The 18,397-nt window shown below is 39.5% G+C and overlaps 1 protein-coding gene across 1 annotated transcript in view; it reads left to right on the top strand.

Annotated features, from left to right (window-relative positions):
- KCNH1 (potassium voltage-gated channel subfamily H member 1) overlaps window positions 1-18,397 on the top strand; it is a 176,740-nt gene that overhangs the window by 35,798 nt on the left and 122,545 nt on the right. The window contains exons 6-7 of the mRNA XM_063390736.1: window positions 1,401-1,793; window positions 13,949-14,378. Of these exons, the coding sequence (XP_063246806.1) occupies window positions 1,401-1,793; window positions 13,949-14,378 (823 nt within the window). The remainder of the gene's footprint in view (window positions 1-1,400; window positions 1,794-13,948; window positions 14,379-18,397) is intronic.

Consider the following 18,397-nt stretch of genomic DNA (forward strand, 5'->3'; position numbering starts at 1 on the left):
CATAAAAACAAATTCTTATTCATGGGTATGTGAAAGAAACTTGAGTTCCCAAGAATTACATACCTGATAATACTGTTTTTGCAGCAGTGGGCAGAACTGGAGAGAGAACAGGCATAAAATGGGCAGCACTGATTTAGACTGCAGTCATGCAGAGCAGTGCTCAGTGTCAGCATGTGCTCAGCTTGACGCCCAGGGTTTAAAACACATGCTGGCCGATCATGTTCTGCAGTAGTGTTTTCCTGAATTCAGACCTAACTGCAGTGTAACTCTACAGTGCCTCGGCAGGTTCCCCGAAATCCTGTGTTCAGTTTGGAGGCCCTCCAGCCAGAGGGACAGAGGGGCAACAATGGCAGTGAAGGGTTTAGAGAACAAGTTTGATGAGGAGGAGCTGGGATTGTTTAGCCTGGAGAAAAAGAGGCTCGGAGGGACCATTTGCTCTTTACAACTACTTGAAGGGAGGTTGTAGCAAGGGGGAGATCCATCTTTACTTCCAGGCAACAAATGACAGGACCAGAGGAAATGGCCTCAAGTTGCACCAGGGGAGATTTTAGATTAGATATCAGGAAAAAATCTTCACTGAAAGGGTTGTCAAGCATTGGAACAGATTCCGCAGGAAACGGTGGCGTTACGGTACCTAGAGGTGTTCAAAAGGTGTGTGGATGTGGCCCCTGGGGACGTGGTTTGTAGGAGAACACGGTGGTACTGAGTTAATTCTTGGACTCAACAATCTTAGGTTCTTTTCCAACCTTAATGATTCTATCTTTCTGTGATTCTACACCATCAGGTAGTTAACATATTGATCTTCTCTGAAGAAAAGGGGAAGTTCAAAATGAGTTTATTGAGGCTAATGATAGATATCCGTGGGCTTTGGACCTGCACGGCACAGAGGAGAGGAAGAAGCGCCTGTGCATTCATGATAGATTGAAGTATGAGACTATTTCAGACACGGTGTAGTGAAGAGTTGAATAGCCAATGTTGAAAGAAAATGTGGTCCAGTGGTCCTGCTGCTGGACTGGAACTCAGTTGTGTATTGTTCATGGTTTTCCCATCAATTTCTCTTTCCACTGTCCTCCCTGCCTGTTCTTGCCCATCATTTTTCTCTCGTCTGTCTAGATAGCTGAAGAGGTTCTCTCTTCTCTGTTTGTCTTGGACACTCCACGTTAGACTGAGTGTCAAAAAATAATTAATGGCATTCAAAGAAACAACTGTTCTTAGTCTAATGCTGATTTGTGTAACAAAATACTTTTCTTGGCTTGCTTACCATTTGGTGGTGATAAAAGGAGTTAATGGACATGAATTTTTATGAACTGTTGTACTGAGCTTGAGAATCTACAGTGTGACAAATACAATGAAAAAACTAACCATGCTTTCTTTTTCCTGTGAAATCTCTCTGACTACAGGTATTGCAGCTGGGTTCTGAAATCCTCCCACAGTACAAACAAGAGGCACCAAAGACTCCACCACATATAATTTTGCATTATTGTGTGTTCAAGACTACCTGGGACTGGATCATCTTGATTTTAACCTTCTACACTGCTATTTTGGTTCCTTACAATGTCTCCTTTAAAACCAAGCAGAACAACGTGGCATGGCTAGTAGTGGACAGCATTGTAGATGTCATTTTTCTGGTTGACATCGTGCTTAATTTCCACACCACCTTCGTGGGGCCGGCAGGAGAGGTGATCTCTGACCCCAAGCTGATTCGCATGAATTACTTGAAGACCTGGTTTGTGATTGACCTGCTCTCCTGTCTGCCATATGATGTCATCAATGCATTTGAGAATGTTGATGAGGTCAGTATACCACGTCTACCTCCACCCATTAATTATTACCCAATGGTTGGGGGGAGGTGAGGGAGAGAAGAAAGGAATCTATGTTTTTAAATTTATTGAATGACTCTACATACGTCTCTACATAACCGCAGCCTGCACAGAAGTTTCCTTGTGAGTCCTAGCCAGAAGACTCATCTTTAATTGCTGCTGTAATTTCTGGTGTTAAAAATCCATGTTTATTTTCCTTCTTTCTGCATCCTCAGGGTGTCAGGACAGGTAGAGGCAGACAGCAGCCCCTTTGCACAGCACTGAGGAGAACTGCTCCATCTGACTCACCAGGAATAGTTTGAACTGTGTGCCAGGACATTTTCTCAGGGCAGGCTGTGCTTGCTGTCACTGGTGACTCAGTGACAGTGACTGATGACCCAGGTAGTTCTGCTAATGCAAATTCTTTATAGGAACAGTTGAGAAGTAAAATACACATTTCTCAGCTGCTTCTAGTACACTGCAGCAAGTGGCAAAGAGGCAGGCAGTGCCTCACTGAATTGTCTTAGAGCACCAGAAAGCACTGTGTGGATACCTGGTGATGTGTGCATCATTGTTTGGCAACAGCATTTTTAGAGAAAGGTGAAGCAATTGAAGGTGCTTGTTTGGTAATTTCATAATTAATTTAAAGGGTAGGGAGAAATCTGGAAGTCTTAACTCTTCCTTAGTTCTTAATTTCTCTGGAATAGGTCACAATCCAGTAAAAGAACTAACATTTAGACACTTAAATTCAGAAAACTAGTAATTTTTAACTGTTTTTTTGGATCAGTCTGCCAAGAAAATATTCCTAAGGTAAATACATTAAAGTTCCATGCCATAATAGTTCAGAGAGTAAATGAATTTTTAATAAAATCTTAAAGAGGAATTTTATTTAAATTTTATTACTTCCTTTAAAATATGTCCATGTTACAAAGGACAGCCTAACTTTCAAAAGAAAACTATGCCAAGTAAAATATAGGCAGAACCAAACCCCATTGCTTTTTAAAAATTACACTCGTTTTTATAAAATTTAAAGTAGTTTTCTCAATTACTTGAGGACAGGTAGGCAAACTATTAAATGCAGTGGAAAAAATGTGATGCTATTTGATATTTAATTCCCTAGAGAAGTTTTCATTTTATATCAAGCTGTAGGCTGAAATAACACAAATTAGATCAAATAAAAAAGCCTTGTGAGACCTGTCCTTAAGTATTTGTTTGTCATATGAAAGACCCAGACTGCAGATTATTCTGCAGGGCTTTCACATATTACTTTGCTATAACACTGGCAGAGTGATGGAGGGAGTGGCCATGTGTCAGTTTCTGACATTTAGACAGAAAGAGTAAAAATAATAAATAAAATTTAAAAAATAAACTAAGCGAGACAAAAAAACCCAACAAAATCCAAGGAAACAGGAAGGAAGCTTTTCTCACCCATGGCAGATAGAAGCAGCCTGGTGAAGATTTTGCTGAAGCAACACTTTTTGACTTTAGACTGGTGATGTGACCTGCAGAACATCCCTGAGGAAAATGTCTGTACCAGTGGCTGTGACAGCCCTCAAACTGAGCACAGATGATTTTGGACTCATGGTAGCAATTCTGCAGGGAAATTCTTGTGTGACTCTGTATTTCTGCAGGTTGTCCATCTCAGTGTTGCCTTGTAGCAATGAGAAGCTGATTGGTACTTCAGTTTTCCTCTGGCTCTTCAACAGCCTCCTTAATCAGTATAACAGTGTTAGTTTTAGTTATTCTACTATTGTGCCCAAGGAAAAGAAAAAGATCAAGATTTTTCTTGATGCTGTCCTTTCAGGACTGTTCATCTGCATTTCCCATAGTGGGTTCTGACATTTGGCTGGTATAAATCATTGCAGAATCATTAGAGCAGAGTTTTGACTGGTGTAAATTGCTGTGCTTCTGTTGAGGGCTCGTAGGCTGGTTTATGGGACCTGGGGGGTTTTGCCAGCAACTCCAGCAGAATAACACAGTGCAATCAGGAGGGGGTTTGGGACAGTATATGCTGATCACTGTTACAAAAACTGCCTGTAGAGAGAAAGATAACCTTTTGTTAAAGAAGAAAAAAATAAAAACCACATTCAAGGAATCTTGACAGCAGAAAATCTTTGCCTTTTATCTTTTTCTGTTGTGTAGAGCATTCCCTTGTGGGTCAACTCCCTTCCTTTCTTGCTGGTTTAAATGTACCTCTCTCTTGTCCTGGATTATATACCTTAAATATTCTCGGCTGGATTAAGTCAGGTGCAAGGCTGCCCTGATCAACATGCAAATAACCAAACTGAACTGTTACCTGTGTGCCACTTTAGTTTTGCTAGAGGGAATTCCCTTGGAGCCATGGCACTGGAGTCGGTAGCTGGCCATGGCTGCTGCAACGAGATTTTATATATATATATATATACATATATATATATTCCCCTCTGAAAGTCCTAATGGGAATATTCTTAAAAAATGGCCAGAGATGAAATGATATCCAGTGTCAACAGGGGTGATAAAATGAGATGAAGGGTATGAATTGCTATTTCCTGGTCTGATTTTTCCATACATGATTTTAAAAGGGAGGAAATAGAATCCTGGCTTCATTGCAGCCCTTATTGTGAAAGGGGACTGGGCGAGGTGGAAGCTTGCTTGTGTTGCTGTCTGCTGTCATCTTCTGTTAAAAAAAAAAAGGCACTGAAGATCTGAGAATGTCACGGAGGAACTATCTTGACAAGTCAATTTGTTCTTTGGAATGCTGTAATTACTGTGATGGTGACTAATTGATTTGCAAGGGACACAGGACCTGCAACACTGAATAAGTAAAAAACTGTATAATAGGGTATTGAGGTTTTTGGGGTTTTTTTTTGCTCTGGGCAGTTTTGGGGCTGTCCCATGACTTATCTCTGGATTAATAATGGAACCATTTTTGTCATCTTTAAAATGATCCATAGATGAAACTAGAGTTGATCAATATTTTTGGCAAGCACATACTCAATTGAAAAATTCTGGTATTGGATTTTTTTTTTCTATTTTGAAGTAACTTTTTGTTTAGCAATTTACTTCATTATTCCATTATAAGATATAACAGAAAATATTTTCTTGAAACAAAATTGAGTGCGACTTCTGTGGTTTTCAGACAATTTCAAAATTCTTTGGGTTTGTTGCAGTTTGGAACATTAGTATATTTTCAATTCACATTTCTCAATATAATCGAAATTCCAGTTTCCTCTCCACATGGTTGAGAATATTTTTGTCCACAAAAATAATTTGAATTCATTAACTATTAATCAATACAACTATTAATAACTACAATTAATTCAAGAGGCACTTAAGCATGAATAGCCACATTCTACAGATGGAAGACGAAAGAAAAAACATTAATGTCTTTGTTCAAGGCCATATAATTATATAAGAGACTGATCTCAAGTGCTGTGCTCAAAGAGACAGTACAGCATTTCATATTCAGACGTGAGGAGAATTCAACAAATGAAGAAATGAATAGCTGCAGAGAAATTTCTGTTGTTACCCAAATGAAAGTAAAGTTATGGATATTTTGCCTGGCTTTTATATATGGGAAGTAAATTATGCAGTTAAATACTAATTATTTTCTTGACCTGACAGAATTTCAACAGGAGAAAATATACCACTGATTGATGAATCAACTTAATGTTAGGCTTGAACTTTCTATTGTTAAGAGAATACATCATCCTGTAATTTAGTCTGAGTAAGAAAAGAAAATATTGGTCTAAAACTTAAACAGCTTTTGAAACATGTAGTGTTAGTCCCTTTCAAATTTGAATGATCAAAATAGCATTTGTCAGTAATTCTTTACAGTAATTAGTATTATTCCTCACTTAAGGAAATACCACCTACTTTGGGGGATAATGTTATCTTTTTGTGTTTAGACATCAATCAGTAAATTTAACAAAAACCAGGCTTCAAGAAAATTCCACAATTTTTGCCAAGAAGAGTGCAATTTAAGACTTTGAATTCCAAAGCATATTTTTGCAGTGTCAGCTTGAGCAATTTTATACTGTGGTTTCCATCCATAATGCCATTAGATGTAATTTATATTGGAAAAAATTTGACTTATTACATGTGATGCTGTTGTGAAATCTCATGGTAGGAGTGGAATCCAGTCATGTCACCACCATATAAATTTCTGAAATAGAGAGTTTGTAGTAGTAATTGCTGTATGTGTTTGAGCAGAGCCCTGTGATCAATTGTTGGCTGATGCCAAATTTGAGAACCACATATCACTCTATTAATTGAGGTAGAGGAGAAAAAAAATGCACAGTACAAGATCATCAGGAAAGATGCATTCAATATAAATGATCCAGTGCTCACTTAAGTGAGTGAATAGGAGAGAAGCTAGCATGTAGGCAAAGAAGATGTACAGCTTTGAAAGGCCAAAATTTATGATGATGAAAAAAGTCCCAGAAAAAAATACAATACAGAATAATAGAAGTAAATGAAGATAATTAGTGCTAAGTGAGTGTGGTGTAGCTGGAAAGTAAACAGTGAGTTGAGAGAGGAAAAAATGAATGTGTTGCTGGTCAAATTGTTGGCAACTCTCTGAGTACTTTCGCAATAGATTAATTTAAACCTTGTTAGTGGAATAATCTCTCATGCTAATACAAATTAGCTATCTAGGAATTACTGGAGTAGCTACACTGGAAAACATGCAACTTCCTTTTTCTTTTATTGCACTGCGTGCAATAAGGGACAAGGGAATAAATTATCATATTTACAGTTTTATGGAATAAACTGGGACCTATAAAGAAAGGATTAGATGAATGTTGCAAACTGGAAAATATAATTTTTAAAGTATTTTTAAACTGTAAACAGCTGAGTAATATGAAATCTGTTTGAAATAGTGGTTCACCACTCTTATCTGTCCAATGAGGCAGTGCTGTGTTTTGCATGTGAGTTTGTTGCTAAATGCAGTAATGAATGAATAATTTCCAAGGCTAATTGAAATTTTAAAGTAGTCATCACCTACTTTTATGTAAGGTCTTTAACGAAGAGCCCCCAGCTGTGTATCACGGAGTGTGATCCAGGCACAGAGGAAATGCTGGAAAATTGTGGTTCTTGGATGAATGCAAGAGGAGGGATGGGTGAGACCCTGTGGACTGGGTGACACCTGCTGGGGCTTCTGGGGAAGGATCAAGCAGTGCCCAGGTGGGGCAGGGGGATGTCTGGGACATGGGTCTTGGATTGGGGGTGTGATGATGAGGGAGCTCTACTTGGTCGGGTGTCCCTGTGTGAGAAGCCCCTGAGAAACAGGACAAAGCCTGTGGGAGGTGTGTGCTGGGGCCATAACCTGCCAGAAGCCCCTGGAGCACGGCTAGGAAGGTCCTTGGTGTGGCTCCTAGGTGGAATTGGAGCTTCAGAAGGAGGTTGGCGGCCTTGAACCATGGAAAAAGGGGAGTGCAATGGAGAGGAAAAGCAGTGATGGAGGAGGAGGGCTGCTTGTCTGACTTCTGTAAGTGCCTCTGTTCTGCAGCATGGCCCCAGGGGGCTGTGCCAGGCAGGAATTATTCTTTAGCAGACAGGAAGGTGGAAGGAGCATTTTGGGGAAATGCAAACAGTGTAAAGCAGATTCCTGGGGTAAAGTGCACAGCCAGGATATAAACCAGGTAGGCAAAAGAAGCACTTGCTTCAGAGTCTCTTGGGGATTCAAGAGAGAGTGTCTCTCTTCTCTGTCTGCTTTGTTCCTCATCACCACCCTCCCCATATTTTTCTTTTTCAAATATGAAAAAAAAAATTCTGTATCAAATATGAGTTTTTCTATCTTCCTTCTTTAAAAACCCAACCTCCATGCTACCCATCACATGCCATTTTTATGCTACCCTGTGAAGGGGCAGGCTGTCTTCCCCCAAAATCCCCAGATTTCCAAATTGTGTTGATGTATATGGGCACTGCGGAGCTCTTTGCCTTGGAAGACATTCAGGGTTAAATGCTCTCCTCCTGTGCTGTAAGCTTGCTTCAGGTGCTGAGTTTATTTTACTTCTGCTGCCTTCCCAGGCTCATACACCTTGGTGGCTCAGAGACATTTGCTCTGTCTGCTGATGGATATATCCCCTACCAAAGGAATTCCAGAGCAGGATGTGTTGCTGTGTCCCTGCCTGGTGTTGACCTTCTCTGTAGGTTCTACTGAGGCTGTTAAGATGCCAGTTGACTCCTCTTCTTCTGCACTCCAAACACTCAGATTAGTCTTTCTGCTAAGTCATAGATAAGTAAGGGTGTTATTGGATTTCAGGGCTACTTCTTGGTAGCTTTGAAAGGCTTGACATGATTTATCTTTCTGTTAAAGAGCGAATAGTAGTCTACATAAGCTATTCAATCTGTATCAGGCTAAAAGAATTAAAACGCTGAATTACATTTTCAGTGATAATGTATGGTGATAGCCTTTGTCCAAGGAGGAGAGCTAATTGAATATATTAGATTTTGAATTATTTCAAAAAGCTGCTGTTAAAATGAGACTTACACTGTGTATAAAGGGAGGCATGTCCAGAGACAGGGACCAGTTACTCTCCCCTTCTCCCCCCATTTAGCATGCTTGTATTGATCTGAGGCAGAAAGTCAGATGGGATAACAAAGGGTATTTGTTTGAGTAGCTAAGTGGTTGCTCTGTTAGTCTATTTCATATTAGGGATGGAATTAGAATTGGAAAGATTGAGAGGTATTAGATGCCAATAACACTAAATCTTACTTGGTTGTTTTGCCTCTTTGAGATAAGTAAAAAGCTTCTGGAACTGGCTGTTGCTTTGAATCAGAAGCATTGGGAAGCACTTCTTTGTCTATTTATTTGCTACCGCAGAAAGCAGGATTTCTTTAGGTTATTTATGTGTTATGTTTATTCTTGTTATTCCTCTCAAAGTAAAAGGAAAAATAGAGTTTGTTTCCTGGTTTTGTTTTTTTTTCTGAGTGTGCATGTATGCATGTAAGGCAAGCATGGACGTAGTTTTACAAATGAAAAATCATCCCTGCCCACACCCTGTGCTCTTATTACATGAATTATTGCTGTTTCTCCCCCAGTCCTAACCAAGCTCACAGATGTCTGACTAAAATAAGCTTCAGGAGTCTAGAGAACTGTTTTCTTCAGTGCTGAAAACCACAGCAGTATCCAGAGGGCTTAGATATTGATTTTGACCTGTGCACATAGCACTATCTCATCTCTTGGTTGCTAAATATGGCAATCTGTAGGAAAGGTCATGTTCTCAGACCTAATTAAGAAGATCAGAGGAGACAAATGACGGAAATGTGTACTCCTAATGATGACCTGCCAGGGCTGCCAGGTTACTGCAGACAGGCAGAGCCGGGTTGTGGCATGGCTGACTTCAAATAAAGTGTCAAGAAAGAAGGCAGTGCTTTCTGTGGCTCTCGCCTCACAGTAGTGATAAATTTGGTTCATTGCCTCCCTTTTTGGAATAAATAATTTATTTTTTTTGTCTGTTTCATTCTCTTTCTTTTAATGGTTAGCTTTTAGTCTCCTGCATCTCCCTTTAATTGAGATGGAGCCTGAACTTTAGCAGTTCCATATGAGAGAAAAGTGCTGGAAAACTTAGGAAAGATTTGTGCCAATATTGAATATTTATCTTTTTAAAAATAGGTAGTAAGTAGGAAGTAAATTATCCTGCCTTTGCGCCTAGAAAAAAATCTTAATGCTTGGCTTAAGTGCATTTTCTTTCTGTACATGCAGAAAGTGAATAATGGCCTAAAAAGTGAATACTGTCATGTAGATTGAATCTATTACTAAAGTACTTGTGCTACTGCAGCTGTAGGAGGTGGGATGGGTGTAGCATTTTAGTTATTTTCTGCAGTTGTTCATGCTACCTATTTGGAATGGAAAATGAATTATTTCTCACAGTTTTGGGGGGGCAGGTGGGGTGGCCTCAGTTACTTTTTCTTTAAACAATTTGTATTTTTTTTTCTGGGTAGACTTTTATTATTCAATGAATTCAGTTGAATTTAATTTTGCATGAAAATGAACAGCAGCAACTGTTTTTATCTGTACAGCATCCATCTCTGTAGTGCCCACTGTTACTGTTCTTGGGGACCACAATGACACAAGTAACAATAATTGCTCTGCTTACAGCCCTTGTGTTTTCACAGTGCCTCTGTCTCTTTTCCTGGGTGTGAAAGTAGTAGCACAAATCTTAAGCTGTCTGATTGAGAGGTAGAGCCAAAACATGGCTATCCTGAATCCTGTATTTGGAAAGAAGGCTACTTCCATGGCTGAGGTACCAGTGTGAGACAAGGGGTGCACTCACACTAGGTTAGATCTTGCAGAAAGCAAGGAAATACAGAAGAAAACCTGTGTAAATGTGCACAGTATGTAGTCTAATAATTAGGAGGAGGTCTAATAATTGACAGATTGTACATGGAAATTTACTTTTGGCAGTCTTTAATGGACAAACTTATGAAGCGTTTTCTTTGAATATAAAATATGGGCACTGCTTTCCCCTGGGACTGAGGCTGGTCTGTTTGTCTGGGTTTTGGGGTACTGTTCTACTCTGCAAAGCACGTGTAGAAGGAGAGGGAGTGGAAGTTGTTGTGTTTCTTATTTTAAGGGCTTTTGACATTCAAGACCTCCTTATCAGTGGCTATGGAATTATTTCTTCAGTGTCTCAGTGCCTTGAGCCCTTTGGTTTGGAGGGGACTGGCTACACTTTCTTCCTTTTTTATGCAGCAATCATCACCGGCAATGAAAGGAAACCTGCCAACCTATGAAATATTTATCAACATCTATATACAGGTATCAGCGGTGGAAATTTTTTTAGTCTCGTTCAGTTGCTTCAAAACATTTGAAATATAAATGTGTGTGAAATTCAGTATTTTCTGACATACTTGGCCAAGTGCTGCATATTGAAGTAAGCACCCAAGTTCTCTCTGTAAAAAATATAGTAAAAATGTACTATGTGTCTATTCTGGCCACATGACAGATATTTTAGAATTTATTTTTCCATAGCCTCAAGGGATGTTTTCTGTTGAATAGTGTACCAGTAGTTGCAATTGTGTCAGGGTGAATCAGACACAGGTAGAACTGCATGGAATACTACTTAGCCTTGTCCTTTCCCTGGCTGCCTCACAGACATTCCTTATGGTGACCCTTCAGAGCAGAGCGTCTGGGTGTGCCTGCTTGGCACCCGCAGTACCATTTCTAGCTCTTTATGAACTGAGGTTTTTCTGTTTCCTTTGGGCAGAAGGATTTCTGGGTGTCTCTTGATCTGCCTCTCAAAACTTGCAGGAGTAGCAGACTGGGAGGGTGGGACACAAATCAAGAGAAGTAAATTGAGTTCAGGCTCCTTTGCGTGACATCATGGAGCCATCTGTATGATAAAAGCATAAAAATAATCTGCAATGATAAGAGCATTAAAATGGACAATAATCTAAAAGTACAGTTCTATTTTGAAAAGTGGTAATCTAAAATTGTCAGTTTTTCAATCCAGCAGATCTATTTCAGTGAGCATTAAAATGTAACTTGCTAAATCTGGCCCAAAAAGTACTGATTTAAAGGACTATCTTTAAATATATTGCAGGACTATCTGATTTTTTTCCTACTTTATCAGCTGTGAAACAGTCTATTAAGTTTCTGTTGTTCGAAATCATTTGAAATTCTTTCACTTAGCATTTTTAAGAGTTATATGCATAATCATTGCCCTGTGCAGTTCTTGCTCTTGATATTGATCCATTTAAGATAGATAAATCCTTTCCTTTGAGGAAATCAAAGAGAGAACAGTGTTAATGCTGAATTTTTTTTTTTTTTTAATAGAGCTTTTCCTGAACTTTTAGAATCTCATTGGCAATGCAGTCAGGTGAGCATTAGGACTAATTTAAATATTAAATGGTTCCAGTGTAACCAAATCAAGTATATTTTCTGTAAATAGTCAAACTCTTTTTGAATTAAAAAAAAAGCCTACTTTTCTCTTTCTCTGGTCAGAATTTGGTAGAATCAGTTTCTCCCAAAATATGCAGTTCAGTCTTATTTAAATTTTTCAATAAAATTTATTTCATTGAATTTCACAAGGGAAATGGATAAGCGAACATTTGAAAAAAGTGTTTTCCCTTAGACTTTTAAAATCTGATTTCATGTATTTTAATTAGTATTCCCATTTTTCATATCCAATTTCTTGAACTCCTCTTCTGTGATTCTTTCCTTTCCCCAAGTGTTTCTAACCCTTGACTCTTTTTAATTTTAATTTTTAATTAAGAATTAACCAAACTCTAAGCTATTAAGTCCTTCCTAAAGCATTATTATTTTTGTCTTTGGTACGACTCTTGCTGACAAGCAGCATTTTTGGGGGTTTTCTTTGGGGTTTTTTGGGGGGTTTTTTTAATGGCAGGGATATGTTTAATTTGAAGAACAGATTGTGCACCACGGTTTTCTTGGATGTTGAGGTGGAGATCTTGAAGCACTGTGTGATTAAAAGGCTTGGTTTTGAGACTGAAGTTAAAAGAGCACCATTGCTGGAGACCTCTCAAAATGTAAAAAATTAGTGTTTCACTGCTAAGGTTTGTAGAGAGAAAAGGGAGAAATGGGCATTGGTCCTGAAGGAAAAGGCCAGAAAGCTGTGTTGTAATGTCAGAATATTTAGAATGCAGAGACTAAATGCGCTTGTCAGTCCAGGACTTGCATATGCAGTTATAAAATGTGGTTATAATTTTTTGCATTTTCCACTTTGCTTTTCCTCTGCATGCTGAGTGTTCAGAAATACCTGCTTTCCCTCCCCTGGAAATTAAAGCCTTTTGTGTCATATTCTCAAAATTGGCATTGAGGCTTTGCTCCACTGTTTACACAACAAAGCTGGGTATGTAATGAATGGGAAATGGAAATTAACTTAGTTTCTGTAGCAATTTTTGTGTCAGTGACTTGAAAAGTTTGGCATAGATATTCATGAAAACAATAGTTCACTTGCTCTTGTCTAGATTTCTCCAAATATCTCTGATTTAAAGGAAGGCTGCTTTTTTATCTTCCTTTCTTTTCTCTCTCTCTTTACTCCCCACCCCCGGTTGCATTAGATCTTGTCCAGATACTTAATAGAAATTGATAGTGTGTTCCCAGGTAACAAATTACATCTGCCTCTGAAAATGAGTCAATGTAATCATGACAAATTCATGAAATAAAGGGAAAATATATTACTGTAGTCCTGGGGTACATGAGTCAATATACTTTATGTAATTATTTAATAAAACATCTTTTCTAGTGCATTGAAGCAGCCTAAGATACTGAGGCAGTTGTATTTATGCAGGAATAAACAAACTTCCAGTAAAAGCTGGTGACCAGAAGTATGCAATTATGCGTTTCCAGAAATACTCATTAAACCAGTCTGCTTAAATTTTAATCAGACTTCTATGTATTGAAACAGTCTTGGTAAGAGGAAGTAGAAAAAAAAAAAGCAGGGATTTTTATGATAGGCTATTCAGATCTTCTCATGCCCTAAATGGGTTTGAGTTTTTTTATTTGATTTCTTGTGCAAATCTGTATAAAAGTTAACAATACAAAATCCTGCATGCTGGCTTAATTCTGTTTTATGGGAGCCATATTATTTTCGGCACAGAAATACTGCATTAATATCAAAGCTGTCATAAAAAGGATATAATTTGGGGATTAGTGAGATATTTGAAATATTTAAGCTTTGTGTAGCTCATATGAGAAATGTCAGAGGACTGATTATCAGTGCATGAATTTGTATAGGAAAGTAAAGTCATAGGAAATGCATTGTAGGAAATAGGAAAACTACAAATTGCCAGGTACTTCCAATATTTTTTGGCCTTCTTTATTTATCTTTCCGATATATCTGAGCTAAATATTGGAATCTGTGTTGTATCTGAGACATTACATCTGACATGTTGCGTAAGAATTCACAACTGGATGTGCAATAGACAGCCTGTCGTTTGGAGTTTTTACAAAGGAATTTGTAAACCTATTCAAATAATCTGAAGAGGGAGTTCAGAGAACAACCCCCAAAATGGTAGTGGATGAAGGCAAGAGTGCATACATTCATCACTGGAAAAGGTCAACTAAGCTTTTTGTGTTTCACAGTTTCTCTGCTACCTGGAGACTGTGTTTTACAGATCGCTGTGTTTCTTTGGAAGCAGCAGTTCTGAAGATTGTTGCATTCACATGAAATTCTAATGGCCACTGTGCTTTATCCTTCCAGGGCATCAGCAGCCTCTTCAGTTCCCTCAAAGTGGTCAGGCTGCTGCGGCTGGGCCGCGTGGCTCGGAAGCTGGACCACTACATCGAGTACGGGGCGGCGGTGCTGGTGCTGCTGGTGTGCGTGTTCGGGCTGGCGGCGCACTGGCTGGCCTGCATCTGGTACAGCATCGGCGACTACGAGGTCATCGACGAGGACACCAACACCATCCGCACCGAGAGCTGGCTCTACCAGCTGGGACAGTCCATAGGAACTCCCTACCGCTTCAACGCCTCCGGCTTCGGCAAGTGGGAGGGCGGGCCGAGCAAAGATTCGGTCTACATCTCCTCGCTGTACTTCACCATGACCAGCCTCACCAGCGTGGGCTTTGGGAACATCGCTCCGACCACAGACGGGGAGAAGATCTTTGCCGTGGCTATGATGATGATTGGCTGTAAGTATCAGAGAGTCTGTCTTTCTCATAGCTGCGTATCATGAATGCTTATCGTTACCGAATTCGGGACGGCTGAAATAGTGACACGAGACTCCAGTCTTCTTGGAGGGCTTATAGCAAAATGTTTATTAAAATACACTCTTTTTATACACGGTTTCGGTACAACTGGACAGGATTGGTCATTGAGACCAACGCCTCTTCCTAAACACCTTTGCAAGTAAACAAGTTGCAAAACAGCATGTGAAGAGATTAGGAATTGTTTGGAATATCTTCTCACAGCTCCCCCAGAGCAAATGCCTGGGAAAGTCTGTCTGACTTGCTTTCTCACAGGCTCTGCTGCTGCCTGGTGCCTAAAAATCTCTCTTTGACCACTGTCAGCATCCACAAATGCTGATTTCATAAGAACATCTGGAATCGTGGTAAATGTGATGCAGCTAAAAATATTTTTGGTGGCAATATAAGTGTTACACACTTCCTTACCAGCTAGGTTTGAATCACTAATAGGGGTATTGTTGTGACTAGCAAAAATGCAGTCATTTTTGAAGGAATACTCTGTCTATATCCTCTCAATATGTCCTTGTAATTAAACCATAAAATGCTTAAAGCCTGAACTGTTAAGAATTAATGCACTTTTTGGTCTCCATTTTAGTATGTGGCAAACTTTTCATGTCTGAGAGCTGCAGACGTTTGGTAAGTGAGTCAGAGTGTGGTAGGAGGTCTGGGAGCACAATCTTCTAAGAGATTCTTTAGGAACCACGAACTCTGCTGTGGGTTGAGCATACAGACATCCTAAAGCAAGGGGGGTGATGCTGTCCTTAGGCACCTCTGGCTCAGACATCCTTGCTGGGATGGATACATGCTGCCAAGCTGTCCAGCTTTTGGCCATGTTGTCATTTCAATGCAGGATCCACATTCAAAGGGCCTCGAGAGCTACTTGGTGTTAAGAACCATATGGTGGCCACTGTTAAACTAGGTCGTGGTTTTCTAGATAAGGGTGGATTTTTGAACCAAAATAAGGAAAAAAATCTGCTTTGTCCATGGGAAAGCATATCATTATATGGAGAAAGATAGAAGCTTCTCTATGGTAATATTGAATCCAGAGGAGGAAAAAGTCAGTCTTTGCTAAGCAGAAAATTAAAACCAAATACATAATGAAGCTCAATTAGCAACACAGTTTCTGTAGTAGAAATGTGAACCTTTGATTCTGATGTGTCATTTTACAGCAACACTGAAGTCATACACTGAGATTACGTCTGCAGTGTTAAGCCTGTTGAAGGCTGCTGAAAAAAACTATCAAGACAAACATTGTTGATCACTGGGATTAGGATATTTTACATATAAAAATTGTTAATTTTGTTCTTCTAGTTTTTTCCACTGCCAAGAGTCCCATTATACTAATAAAGCACCCTGCAGGAGAAGAGAAATTTTTAAACATCGTTAAAATTTTGCAGTTTTCTCATGAGAAGGTGCATTAGACAATGTAGTGGTGTAGCACAAAACAGATTTCCAAACCTATTTCCTGATGAATGTGCCAATTTGATAGGAAATATCTTGATTTTTGGCTTATTGTTATGACCATGATACTAGCTAGAGCCAGAACAGCTAGAATTAATCAGTATTATTATTTAGTACTATGAATAATGATTAAGCATAGCCTTCAAAAAGTCATGAATGTACACGGGGTTATTTTGGACTTGTATCTGTTCCAAACTCTTTGTATGACAATGTGGCAGAAAGAAACTGAATTTATGCATAAATAATGTTGATTTAGATGAGCAAAAAGAAAACTATAACCTTTCTTTTTGTGTGTTTTTTCCTCTGCTCATTTGAATAGCAATAACTGCTGTATCAAAAGGCTAGTGGCTTAAACAACATTGTGGCCAGCTAAGCTTGCAGTTACAATTTCATTAGCAAGATCACCTTTGAAATTTTTATCTTTATTTCTTGAAGAAACTGACTTTTCTGGAAATGGTGGTGGAGAAGGTGACCATGTATGACAATCTCTTCAAGCCCCAGCTTTCTTGCACAGGCTGTATGTCAGGCAGCCCTGCAGTGCAGGGCAGGGACTTGCCCTCCCACTGGTGGCTGTCAAAGAAGCTACAGCTCTGTGGGGCCTGGATCCATTTGGAGTCACAACACCCTGCCTTTGCACCCTCCCTCTGATTATTGATATTGATAGTCTTGGCTTCAGTTTGCTCCATGGACTGTGACTCCATGGTTTGGTAGGGGCACTCAGGAGCTGCTTCCCTGAAGTGCAGATGTTGGCATCAAGTAGAAGAAAAGGAAGAGTTTGCTTTTAGAAGTGTGAGTTCTTCCTGCTCAGATTTATTTTTAATGCAATGGATTTGGTAATGCAAAGTTTTTGTACCTCTGGGAAAGGCTGGTCATGGTGTGTACATTGCCAGGTGGTGTGGTGGCTTTGCAAGGCTTTTGGGTCCTTGTTCCTACCAACTTGGGTTCTAGTTTTGTTTTGGTTTAGTGACTCAGTATCTTGAATAGTTTCTGAAGAAGAAAGGTGTGAATAGCAGTGATACTTGTTTCTTTGATCTTGGATTGTTGATTGTTGTCTGTTGAGCCTCTGTTTCTGAAGAGGACTTGCTGTGTAAATAGGTGTTTTTAGGACGTGCACTGCTGTCTTTTCCACTGGCAGACTGACTGAAAGGTTTGTGCTGCAGTCAGCACAGGCTATGGTGACATCCAAATGGGATGCTTGTGTCAGAAAGGCTCAGAATATTAGAGGTATTTGAAAGCACAAGCAGTTCATAACTAGTGTCCTTCCATGTGTCTTTAGAATGCTTATGCCCAGAGAGATGGGGTTAACACTGTAATTCCATCTTCAGTAAGATAAAATTTGGTTTGCCCTGCTGCTCAGCCATGGATATGTTCCCCTTCTGCTCACTGCTTACTCCCTCTGTAAAGTTGATCCCATGGCAGAATTTTGTGTTGCATTAACTGTAGACACACTGACCATTAGTAATAGTACTTTGCTGTGATATCAGATAGCTTTTAAAAAAAGTAAGAAAGACCACTTCCATTTTCTCTTTTATTCAAGCTTTCATTATGGTAAATAATAAATACAGGTAACTTTTAATTAAAAATTTAGAAATACTTTAGTGAAGCTGTCCTGGACCAGTGGGAATTTTGGCTAAATTGAATGCAAATGTTGACCCAGTAAAAAGTTGAATGTATGTAGCTTGTAGGAGGAGTGGGTACATCATATTAGCTGTGCACAGACACTGGGAATGCATGATTGAGCTGAATAAGCTGTGTGTGGGTACTGAGCCTGTGGGGCTGATTTTGTTGGTTGGGTTTACACCTGGGGCAAAGTTTAAGAAAGCATGGCTTTGTCTCAGCAGCCCTGGTCTCTGCTTCAGGGCCTCCTTCGGCAGGGAGGTGTTCTTGTACTCTCAAATGCAATGATGCACATGCTATCCTACTGACCTCATAGTGGCTGCAGTTTTCAGAGAGAAAGTGTTCTGCTGTTGCTTATTTTGATAGGGGAAAGTGAAGCCTGCAATTAGATTTTGGGGGGGCTGTGGCATACTCGTAACCCCAGGGATGTTCCGTCATTTCGTCAGCTCCACTGGAGGGGGTAGGTGAAAATGGCTCTTGATTCTTGACCTCAAATAGTGCACATCTGTTTGGGTAGATCAAGTTATTTTAAAATAGAGATGAAGCACCCAGTGGCTGCTTTTAACGATTTCTGTTCTGCGGAAGCTTGTGTTTCGTATTACTGCATAGCTGCCTTTCCTGAACATATGGTGAGTTATAGTCTTGCAAAGCAAAGTATCTTCACATCTGTGAACTGACCTGCACGGTTTTGCCTCACTTTATTGGGTGTATGTGTGTGTATATATGGAGAGAAGGATGAGTGTTACTACGGGAAGTAAAAGCAATTAACTCCTCAGCTTCATTTTAAATGAATCAAAACATATTTGCTTATCCCTTTCCACAGATGGCCACTAAATTGCTAATTAATAGGGAATATGTCTACAGACAGATCTTTCACTGAGGCTGAT

The sequence above is a fragment of the Prinia subflava genome, chromosome 2, assembly GCF_021018805.1.
Source record: "Prinia subflava isolate CZ2003 ecotype Zambia chromosome 2, Cam_Psub_1.2, whole genome shotgun sequence".
Classification (NCBI taxonomy): domain Eukaryota; kingdom Metazoa; phylum Chordata; class Aves; order Passeriformes; family Cisticolidae; genus Prinia; species Prinia subflava.